This window comes from Stegodyphus dumicola, chromosome 1 (genome assembly GCF_044657685.1).
Source record: "Stegodyphus dumicola isolate Sdum_Otavi_A_Nest chromosome 1, ASM4465768v1".
NCBI lineage: Eukaryota > Metazoa > Arthropoda > Arachnida > Araneae > Eresidae > Stegodyphus > Stegodyphus dumicola.
Window position 1 is genome coordinate 246,285,268 of NC_140768.1, and position 12,840 is coordinate 246,298,107.

Genomic DNA, 12,840 nt, shown 5'->3' on the forward strand with positions numbered 1-12,840 from the left:
AAATTTGCTTCGGAAGTCAATGACCTTGAAAGTGTAACCTTCTTTGCATTCTCAAGTTTGAAGTTTAAATGTTAGATAAGAAATACCCCGCCTCCTTTGTGTTGTATGCAAACTTTATTGGCTTTGATTTCTGACCACTTATCTTTTAAAATTTAGTCTGCATAAATTATTAGATATGAAAACATTACAGTTAAATAATTTCAAAGTCCCTTATTGAAACTAAATATTAAAAAAAAAAAAACTTTAAGAAACTACCCTTTTCGCACCATAAATTTGAATTTGATATTACTTTTCTTGATGTACACAGACTTTATTGACTAACTGTATGTATAGATGGCACTCATGGCATGAATGCATATGGCTTTGAGCTTATAGTTTTATTAACTGTCAACAATTTAAGAGAAGGATTTCCTTGTGCATTTTTAATTTTGAATCGAAGTGACCAATCAGTTTTGTCTATATTCTTCTCAATAATCAAGCAAAGCATTGGCACATTACAACCAAAAGTTTTCATGTCAGATATGGCTGATCCTTTTTTTAATGTATAGGTTTCAGAGATGGGCACACGTGAAAAACGCCTCTTTTGTGCATGGCATGTTGACCGTGCATGGCGAAAGAATTTTAAAAAAATCAGTGGTAGAGAAAAACAAGCCCAAGAATATCAAGTTCTCCGCACTTCTTTACAAGAATGTGTATACAGAGTTTTAATACTGCAGCAGAAGCTGTGTTAAATTACTTGAAAACTGATCCCGATACACTTGATTTTGCTAATTAATTTTTGACACATTATTTAGAAGATGCAACTACTTGGGCTTATTGTCACAGAGTTCATTGTGGATTAAATACAAATATACATATTGAAAGAATGCATCGAACATTAAAGTACATATATTTATTTACATGGAAAAAATGTTAAAAGATTTGATAAGGCTGTGCATGCAATTATGAAATTTATTAGGGATAAAATGTTTGATAGAATCATTACATCAAATAAAGAAAAATTGACAAGTAAAATTAGAGACTTGAGAAACAGATATAAAACCAGCTTAACACTGTCATCACAAATTATACAAAATGAAAGTGGCTGGATTATTTCATCAGAAAACAATTTAGATTTGTATACCATAGAAAAAGTGATCAGTGAGGGTAACTGTGAATTGAAGTGTACTGAATGTAATCTATGCATACACACATATATGTGCACATGTATAGATACTTCAATTAAGTGGAATATGTGTAAGCATATTCATTATTTATGCCAGATGCAGAAAAACAGTCCAGCAGATACAGTTCATGATTTCTGTAATGATCCTTCATTGATAATAGACGACACAAATGATATAGTAATAGTAAATGAATTAATGCAAAGTACATCACAAACTTTGACATTAGCAGAAAGAAAAATAGCACTGCTGAATAAATTTACAAGCTTACTAAACTCAATAACAACACCTAATGAAGCAACTAAAATGGAGAAAATTTATAAATCTGCAATAAATACGAGTATACCACACTTTGAACCTCCAACTGTAAACATACCAGCTAATAAAAACCTTTAAACAAACAAAAAGAAGAAAAATAATGAAAAATTTAATTCGGACATCTGTACAAAATTTTCCTCTCACAGTTATGATAAATAACAAGACAAATATTCAGGGGCAACATTCTTCTTAAAATTTTCATTGTTTAAAAATTACATTATATTGAAAATTCATTTGATGACCTATGTCTTAGTAAAATTAACTTATATTAATTTTACTATTACTTTACATGTACAGGACTCTGGTATTTTTTTCTCTTTTTTTCTTATATTTTATTTAACTCATATTCAGTAAATTTCCAGCTATATACATTTTAAACAATTTTAGAGATTTTAAATGTTCTCACTCTGCAGGTAACTGTTTACACAATATGAATGAATTAACTACACAAACATCAAGGAAATGAAAAAAAATTCTGTGCCACCATTTGACACTTTTTCTCTCAGTCTGATGTAGACATTTTTAAGTGGTCAAATTAATCAACATATCTCATATGATTATTATAGTTTGTGTCACCTTAGAAATAACCATAAACCTACCAAAAAAATTTCAGAATATTAAACCGAAAGTACAAAATCACAATGGAACAAATGTTCGGAAAACATTTTCGATAGTATTGTCCCCTAGTAGCAGTATTTCCTACATGCGTGATGGGACAAATTTGTCCCACCTTTTCATTTCAACCATTTTTAATTAATATATATATATGAATTCAAATAATACTTTTTATCTGCAAGAAAAAAAATATTCATTCTAATACCAAAAGTTGTCCAAATGATTTAAATTGCATAAGAAATTAAAACAAAAAATGCTTCAAATTTAGACCTGCAAAGAATTTTTTCCTACATGATTTCTATGAATTACTAGTGCCACCATCTGTTATATATTTAGGAAACTGAAAGGTATTATTGTATGTATTTTAAACAGAATTTTGCAGCTGTCATCTTGGAGATAAAAAAAGCCGTCCCGCTGCCCATCAAAGGGTTAAAGGCTTTATGGACCTCTTTCTTTTTTACCTTCTTATTTTAAAATTTTGATTTCAATGCTGTGTCCAAGAAATCAAACAGTAGCACACACACACACACACACAAAAAAAAAAAAAAAAAAAAAAAAAAAGGAGTATGTGTGTATTGTAGAAAAAAAGAAATAGGTGGCACTGGATGCATTATTAAAATAGACACGAAAGTACTCAACTAAACATCTCTCTCCAAAGTTGGCAACAAATTTATAATTTTTGGTGGTGGTGGGGTGTAATAATTAGAAATTACCTAAAAAAATAAATGGATGAAATGCTCCTTTTCAGGAAGGTTATTGTTGACGAACTTAGCAGCATGAATGCCAGAGTGATGACTAGGTTCTGTCAAAATTTCTTCTCTCAGTTTCATTTGTTTCTTTGCTTTGCCTTATGTGCTATACTGCCAAGCTTAAGAAAGAGCTTTCAATGATAGGGAAAATGAACAATTTTTCAAAAGAATTTGGAATGGACACTTTTATTGATACATAAGCACCAGAAAAACCACTTAGTGCTCAAAAATTTTATTTTGTAGCATAGCACAAACATACAATTAAGAGGAAGTGTAATGCCAATGAAACAAGAAAACATTTACTAGTGTTTACAGCTGCATGTCATGTCACAAGTAGTTCATGAATGATTTGAATTGAATGACATTTTGGAAAGTTAAAAGTTCATCTGCAAAAAGATATTTTGAAAGTGATAAATTCCCTATAAATCTATTTTAAGAAGAACATACTGACATACTGCTTACATTGGTGCAGTTTAGGATATCCAAAGTGTGATTTTGGACAGCAATTCATTTTCATGAATGAATGCTGTGGTAAAATTCATATGTAACATTGCAACTAAAACCTTACATCCTAAAATAACAGATATATTCCTCCTGATAGCAGATGTAGAAAGAAACTAACAGTTTCGGTATATCTCAAGTTTCATCAATAGAATTTATTTCGTCTTAATAGAAGTAAACATGACTATGCCATTCTTTTCCTGAATGATGAGATGTATAAAAAAGGTGAGGCATTTACAGGGTCGTTTCTCAAAATACTGTATCTAAAATGCACATCCTGTACACCTTGCCGAAAAGTTTCATGAATTGTTCACAGACAATTGCAAACTTATTTCTAATGTAAAAAGGATGTTTTTAGAATTACCTGCTAGAGCAAAAGTCTTTAGAGAGATTGCAGTTGATATATTGTTGCCTTTATATCCAGTTTGGAAAAAGTGAGGAATATGGTAGCGTGAGCTTGCTATTTTGGCGAGTAGTAGCGTTTTTAAGAGGTGGAGGTAGGGTGTGCACAGAATGCCAAATACTGAAGTTTTTTTATAGATTTCTTTGTGAAATGTTCTATCTTTATTCAGTTATTTCTGGTTTCAGTGAAGGATGATTAACAGATTTTTACTTTCTGTATGCTTTCGTGGGCAGAAAATACAGTAAAGTTGGCCCTAATGACTAGTATTTTGTCAAAACCTCAGATGCTGTCAATATTTTTTATGTTCTTCAATTAAAATGCTTAGGTGTTATTTAAAAAGGCGTCTCTAAATAAGAGTCTCACATTTATAGCTTCATATTTCTCTCAAATACAAGCTTCCCTGGAGAAACAGAATCTAAATTTAGTAGCCTCTTTGTATGAATTTGACGTGATGAAAAATGTGTCTCAATATTTACGTTGAAAAAGGTGTAGGTTCAAGCATTGTGAAAACATGTTTGATATCGTTACGAATCCTGTGAATCTCTATGTTTTAATATGCACCTGTCCCATCAGCAGATGATTGTTTTCCTGCCTCAGGGGCATTTTAACAGATACAACTTGTCAATGGAGAATCTGAAGAAAATGCCTGTGATATTCACACAAGTGAACAATGTGTTACATGGTGATATTCCTTTCTTATGTATCAAGGTAAGGAATCTTTTTTTTTTTTTTTTTTTTTTTTTTTTTTTTTTTCTGTTTGTTTAGGTAATTCTTGACCATGGTATTTATTATTCATTAGCATATTTTCTCTGGAATTCATGAAAAATACTAATATTTTAATGATATGTAGGAATATGTTTTTATGTACTTTGTTTATCGATATTAAGAAAACTTTATCTTTATCAGTGCTAGTTATAGTACATGAAGTGCGTTAATGAATTCACAACTTAACACAGTTAACATATTCATTTTTCCCAAACTATATTTTAAAGACATTTTTCTTTATCTATTTACCTACCGCTTTCAGCATTTTAGTTTGACACAACTGCCTGTCCTTATTCATAACATACTTAACAATACCACAGATTTTAAATAGCATTTAAATTCCTTAGAACATCATTATAAATAAAACAGAAAAATTATATATTTTGTTATTTTTATGCCGTTTGAAGTCATTTGAATTTAGATTACACCATACCAGTTTGTTAATTTTGGTGACTTTGGGAGTGCATAAAACTTCTCAGTCATCTCACAGAGCCAATAAAATGATAATAATCTTTATTTAACTGAAATCATTTATTGGATGTAACACCTAACATCTTCCGAAAGGTAAATATTAAAAATATATATATATATCATTCGAAATATATTATTTCATTATAATGTTACTCATAAAAACTTATCTGCTTAATATTATAGGTAACATTATAACAACAGAAGTAAAAAACACTGCTTCATTAAGCATTTAAAAATGTATATTTTGAGGGCACACGATATTTAAGAGCTGCATGGAATAATACCGCTTTGAGTAAGACGACAACCACGTTAGCTTTGGTTCAACCCCCTCCTCCCAACTTATTTACATCTTCTCAAACGGAAGTGACGTCTGGCGAGCAACCGAGAGTGGGGAGCTCTGGGATAGATGAGAACCCAATGTCTAGGCGCTTGTCTATTAAACAGTATTTATAAATGTAAACAATAATACTCACAAAGTTTATTATTTCGGAGTCGTAAATATATCATAAAATGCCCTCATAAATTCAACTTGTATCAAGAAAATAACATATAATAAATTGCTCAAAAATTGTTTACTACTTAGCAAAACATACAAAACATACATAAATGTCTTACCATAAGCTTTTATATTTAAGCTGAATTCTTCGAAATCTTAATCTTAACAAAATATTAAGCTGATTAAGCAACACACACTTAGTAACTCTTTTACTTTATTTAAATAGTCATTCGATTTTATTCATAATTATTTTCTTTCGCTTCAAGAAATATTAAGACATGCATTCATTAAATTGAAAACAATTATATTTTCTTAAAGTATTATACTATAATCCTTTTCTCAAAATGTTCGTCGAAAGATAAATCAACAAGTACAATATTTTATTTTATGCAGAATAAAACATTTAATAAGGAACAACAGCACTCAAAGGAAATAAAAATAATAAAAGATTTGACGTAAACACATCATAAATCATCGCTAGTCTAAACATTTCCGCGGGGGGAAAACATCTGCTGCTGTAAATCAGAAGCGAAATTCTAATAAATTCTAATGAACAACGTCCATAAATATATTCAAACTTTAACATCAAAACATGTATTCAGTGAAACAATATTATTCACAAATTAATTTACTATGCGCATTAACATTTTAAAATAACAAATTACAATTCAAGAAATAATGTTTGGTTAACAGAAAGCCGTTTGCTTTCGTTTAATACTCTTAGGTAGTATCAATAAATGAGATTTCAGTAAAGAATTTACATTTGCTTTAAGAAGCAGCTTATAATAAATAATCAGTTTAAAAGAACTTTAAACTCAGATTAAACGATAATGTAAACGAAACTTATCTTTTCCATTGAAATTGTCCAGTTGATGATTCGATGTGCTAGCAGCACGGTATGACAATTTTAATTCCAGATTTGGTTTCCAGAATATTTGACCAGTAGTCCACACCTGAAAAGAAACTGAGCCGATCTCCAGCAACTAAAAGTTAAATTCGGGAGTAAGAGCTTGTTAAAGCCAAACAGAAATTCTAAACATTTTGTTGCGCCATTTTGGATTCAAATTTAGTTGGGCGCCAATGTGATGTAGCCGTTCCTCTATAGACACTAATGCCGGCTAGCTTTAAAAGGATTTATTAACAGAGCACACAGGAACGGTTACAAATAAAAGAAATATATATAAAAATGAAACATAAACGAAATGGAACATCAAACATTGAGAATAACATAACATAGTAAGCTATCATCATGGCGGCTGGAGGTCGACTGATGTTTTTTCATATCGCCACGAGATGGCGTTTAAATAAAATAGTTCGGTTATAGTTCATGAGTTCATGGCGTGAATAAAATAGTTCAATTACACTTAAATAGGTTTGTTACACAGTTAAATTTTGAGTTAAACTTCTTTCCTGTCAAATTCTTAACTTCAACTTACTACTTCCGGCTAGAACGTAGTTTTAGAATCACGTCTGAATACATAATGAGAAAAAGCGGTATTCAACCGCGAAGTTCTACTTGCTGAGTTAGAGATAATCAGAGTTTCTGATTAGCGCGCGTCCGCCTTGTTGGCTACTCCCTCTCAAAGCTGTTATTACGCTCGGACGTACTCAGGCCCTTGATAGCTTCGCAGTCAATTAGCGCTAAGGGGCCAACTAGGTTAGAATCTTAATAGCTTCGGCTATACCTCTTTAGTTTAGATTAGTTTTATTTTATTTCTTAGCCTCTTAAATTCAAGTCCAAGTGTCGGTTTGGAGTGTACAATAGTACACTCCAAGACGGAGTTCTGTTAAATCTTATTTGAATAATAAAGGGTTATTTACACTTACATCTTATTGTTTCTTCTCACACGAACTTAAGCGATTATTCCCTTAGCAGTTCTTAAGATCCTTCACGTTCAACTGTAAATTAGCATTTACAAAGTGAGGAACTCTACAGGATATTTAGTATAAGAGTTTGGGTAAACCTACCTGATACTACGCACAACTCGTTAGTTGGTTTCGTCTCCTTAAATCTCTCAATGTTTGCAAGTTTCTAGGTAATTCATATGTGAATATAGTTAAATGCATAATAAGCAACAATTGTATGAATTAAAAATATTTAAATGTTCTTAAATACCATGATAATTTAATTAAAAGAATGATAACTGCATGTATGGTATCAGTGTATATGGACTATTTGAATGCCGTGGCAACGTCACCCCCATTGGCTAGTACAGTTACGCAAGCAACCAATAAAGTATCGGTGACAAACAGACATTTAAGCCGCATATAATAAGGATAATATGCCTAATGTTTGGCAATGCTACTTTTATTTCATATTTTGTAAAACTTACAAATTTTTTATTAACAAACTGTACGATTCGAAAGCGAACACTGGCAACACTTTTCGAAATAAAGCACATTTTTATCTGTAGAGTTCGAGACTGTTGCCACTCGGAAATTGCTTATGCATGTTTCGAAAAATATTCAGTTAGAGAAACTCAAAATTTTTTTAAAACATATTTTACTTTTTAATAAAAATTTTTAATTTTGCTAAAAAAAACTATTAGCTGTCAGCCGTAGATCAGGCATTCAGCCAACATGCAGATTGAGTTTGAGAACACTGACACATACTATATACAAAGAACGCCACATGATGCCGTAAGATTTGCTTATTGTGTCTTCGTTCTCCTAGCTTACTCCTAACTTAACTCCTAGACTGGTTGTCACACATGTTTCGCATAGTCTTTGTTTAATGAACAAAGAAAAATGAGGTTGAACATAAAATAAAAGAGGCGTAAAGATATTTTCTTTTATGATGGAATGGGGATCCTAACATGCAAAACGCGGATGATTTTGAGGGTTAGTAAATTTTTCACTTAAAGTTACAGAAATCCGTTATATTTGATTTTCATACCTTTGGAAAAACGCTAGAGCAGTATGAAATAGCATTAAACGCATGTGAAATTGGAAAGGACTTAAAATCTTGTTCATTATATCCGGAGGTTTATTACAAGCCGGGTTCGACTAACACAAAGCAAGCACCATTGTCCGAATGAAGCACAATCAGAAGGGCACGAGCGTAAGATTTAGGCTTCTGTAGCCTAGATATGTAGCACATGTCGTATCCTCTATTCACTAACTTAGGTACCTCGGACTTAGGTACAGATGTAATCTGCATCACTGTTAAATTGTTCATGCTGATCAATCTGCACCAGACTGGACAATTTGCACTAACTTTTGTCATAAGCAGTGCAGAGTGATTGCTTATTGTTCACTGAACACGAGTGAATCTAACACATCTAATACCAGCCGTAAACTGTTGTCTTTGACGGTCCTATAATTTTTGCCATTTCTGTGGGAAACTAATATGTGTCTTTCTCCGTGATAAAAGTCACTAAGATCATCATATTTATCAAATTTCTTTAACTCTCGTATGTTTTCCTGATAACTGAGGTATTTGTCTATTTACAGTTTGTACTCTATTTGGAATTCTTGTACCTAATAATTAGAAACTCTGTTAATGTTTTGCTTATTTAGTGTTTTCCAATTGAGAGGACACAGTAAAAAGTTCCCTAATAAAGAGTCTTAAAAGATTATCTCTTAAAAGAATTGAATTAATTGAAAACTGCAATTATTGAATAACGCAAAAAATATTTTTGTATATTGCAGATAATATTTCACAAGAGCTTTGAATGGAAGACACTACATAATATTATATCTCCAAAGATTTTGCCGTCAGAATTGGGAGGACTGTTGGGACCTTTCAGCAATGAACACTGGACAAAATATCTTGATTTAGAACATCTGCATTATAAATTTTTGAAATTTTATTTACCAAAGAAACGCATCTCTCACTCTAAAAATTAATATCCGATGTTTTATTTATCTTCGGAACAGGAAATCATTGAACTCTTTTAAAGCCATACCTTCCCCATTTTAATAATCCATATGAATGTTTTAATAACGTTGATGAACTTTTCTCTAATAATTATAATGTTGAAATAAAGAAAGCGCGTTACGCATCTGCTTATACATGATCAACAGAAATCTTAAAATCGTATATTACGCAAAGCAAACTACACAAAGTAGCATAATATTTGTTTTAATTTATCTGAAATGTTGCTTAAAATTCTATGAAATTCTATAAAAAGTGTGTCAGTGACATAAAATGCTTCTGTTGAGCTACTTTAATTTATTTTTTACAAATAATAACCAAAGAATGAGTTATATGTTACGTTTATATGTGCAGTAAAAATGGTGATTTTCTTCTTATGATCTAAGAACGAACGAGACAAAATTTATACAGTAAACCCCCGTTTAACGCGAATCCCAAATGACCGAAACATCAAGAGTTCGTGTTAAAAAATTCTTGCTAACTGGAAACTAAAATTTTAATTTTGGAATAGTTTTTTTCTATAGATTTACAGTATATCGGTACACCTTGCACAAAAAAAAAAAAAAAAAAAAAAAAAAAAGAAGAAGAAGAAGAAGAAGAAGAAGTAGGTACAGTTCTATATCTCCCATTCTACCGGACCGATTATCGAAATTTTGCATTTTCAATGTCTCGAAAGCGCGACTTGGAATATATTAGATTTATATACAGGGTGATTCTAAATTCTTTTTAAAAATTAAGAGAAGTGATAATACTCATCCAGATGAGCAATAATCACCCTAGAATATAGGGTCATAGAGTGGAATACTCTGAGAGGCAGAAAAGAGGAATATTAGAATTCTAACCTGAACTTACAACAGTGTTGGGAGAGCGAATGAACGAAACGGAAAGCTTGACAATCAGTTTAGTGAAAAACTCACAGAGAGTGCACAAAACGGATAAAACTGAAAACTTAACGTTCAAGTGTTAATTCGAGCTCGGACTTTGATGACAAACACTCAAATACATATCTTTGGTTGGCAAGGTCTCAACCTCGCAAACGATTGCAACAAATTAATTATCTAAATTATTAGGGCAAAATTATCTATTGGGGGGGGGAAACTGCTACCTTAATATCGAGTATAAAGATAACAATTTCTTCCCCCCTTCGTCATCTTCTATCCTGTCCTCCTAGACTTACTGTACTGCGCTCATTCTACTTGAAGCGCTCTTCTATGGGACACGAAGTTCTGACAGCCGGAACACAGCATAAACTTTTTGTGCTAATCTCGGCATACAGCGGAAATTGGAGGTTGATAATATTCAGTCCTCGATTAGATAATTAGCTTGTTGCAATTGTTTGCAAGGTTAACCAAAGGTTAATCGTTGCAAGGTTTTCAAGGTTAATCGTTGCAAGGTTTTCAAGGTTAATCGTTGCTTGCTAACCAAAGATGTGCATTTGAGTGTTTGCCATCGAAGTCTGAACTTGAATTAACACTCGAACGCCAAGTTTTCGGGTTTATCTGTTTTGTGCACTCTCTGTGAGTTTTTCACTATGGTCTCGTTCATTTGCTTTCCCAACACTGTTTAACGGATTTATAAGGATTCCGGTCGACAATGATGAAGTGTTCCAATTATATAGATATTTAACAAATGACTGAGCAATAAAGTTTCCTATCCTACACTAAGAAAATGTTCCAGTTTTACAAATATTTAAGAAATGACTGGGTGATAAGGCTTCCTGTCTGACGGTGATTAGGTGTGCCAATTTCACTGACATTTAGGTGATCCTGATTACTGACATTGAAGGGCGAATGTTTCCAGTCTTCATAATTTTGAATTCAGCTTCTGTTTGGGATGTAATAAGCGACGTCCAGTGTGAAAGTTTCTATCAACACAATCGTAATTTCAGAATCCTGTCGGAGTATCTTCTTCCTTTCGATTCGTTAAATTCCATCGAAGTTCAGGTTCTGTGACTATTTGTGACAAAATGTGTAACGACCGTGGGTAATGTTTGGGTATACGGTGTGATATGCAGATATTGTTCAAAACTGATACCTAACTTTTTGGAGAAAATTTTGATTTTCTAGAATGCTTAAGTCTGTTCATGAAAGTATTCTTCAACTTCCCCTCGCATGTACTGATGATTATCTAAAACTAAGTATTAATATATTAACTCATAGTAAGGAGTTTAATTCCAAGGTTAGAATAGTCATTATTTATATGTTTCCTGTGATTTTAGTATGTTAATTTGGTTCTTAAGCACTTATCAAAAAATGAATATTTAAATACACTCTGCAAAAAAATTAAGAGAATTTTCATATTTAATCTACGATCTTCAGAACTACTGGTCAGATTTTAATAAAATTTGGTGTCAAAATTAGTTGATATCACACAAACAAAATAAACATTCAACAGTTATAATAGACACACATGTTCGTGTGTAACACTCATGGCAGAATACACAAAAGAAATGGGTTAATAGGGGGTGTGGTCCTCTTTTACAGTCATACAGGCCTCGCAGCGCGATGTCATACTGGAAATAAGGCAGTTTGTCAGTGCCTGTGGCAATTGGTCCCACTCATTCATCAACGCTGTTTTCAGTTCCTGAATGGTTCTCGAAGGAGGGTTTTGAGTTGCAATTGTCCTCCTCAGAGCGTCCCAGACATGCTCTATAAGCTTGAGATCTGGAGACCTGGCTGGCGAATATCCTCACTCTTGAAAAATTCGTCGATCAGAAGAGTTCTATGTGGCCTAGCGTGATCGTCCTTAAGATGAACTCGGGGCCCACTGCACCCCGGAAAAGGCGAACATAGAGTTCCAAGACCTCATCCCTATACCCTCACACCAGTCACAGAGCCTCTGTCAAAGACGTGGAGAGGCGTGCGGCCATCCAACATGATGCCTGCCCAGACCATTACACCGTCACAATTGTTGATTCCTGGAGGGTAGGTAGCGGGTCCCTGGATCTCTCCATATGAAAGTACGGTGAGAATCGGTGAGGCTAAAACGGGACTCGTCGGTGAACAGAACGGTCGCCTATTGCTCCGTACTTCAATCACTATGATGCCTACACCATGCTAATCGGACTTTCCTGTCCGAGGACGTGAGCGGGATGCAAACAGCCGTTCTTCTGGCAAACAACCCTCTCTTGGATGACCTTGCCCAGGCTCTCTCTCGATGAATCCAGTATCCTGGAATTGTTTCCATAGGTTACACACGACGCTGGGCGTTAAATTAAACTCTCTGTATATCTGGACTTGCGATTGGCCTGCCTTTAGCCTCCCCACAATTCTCCACCTCATTCCATCATCTAAACGTTGGTAGTTACTCATTTTTACTGTTCCGATGTGAATTTAACCGATTGCTGCAAGATAACACCAAGAAACTTGCCGAGGTGTGCTAACAAACGCAATTCCTCTTACCCTCCACGCGCTTATGAAGCCTGTTTTTCTGCTGGCTCCGTCTACACACAGGTGTACGCTTACGTATTTGGCGTACAAGAT

At 33.2% G+C, this 12,840-nt stretch overlaps 1 protein-coding gene across 2 annotated transcripts in view; it reads left to right on the forward strand.

The window, feature by feature from the left end:
- Positions 1-9,944, forward strand: part of LOC118197227 (clavesin-2-like) — an 83,557-nt gene extending 73,613 nt beyond the window's left edge. For both annotated transcript variants that reach the window (XM_085827126.1, XM_085827116.1), the window contains one exon: positions 9,133-9,944. In XM_085827126.1, the coding sequence (XP_085683252.1) occupies positions 9,133-9,330 (198 nt within the window). In that variant the 3' untranslated portion in view covers positions 9,331-9,944. The remainder of the gene's footprint in view (positions 1-9,132) is intronic.
- The last annotated feature ends 2,896 nt before the right edge of the window (positions 9,945-12,840 follow it).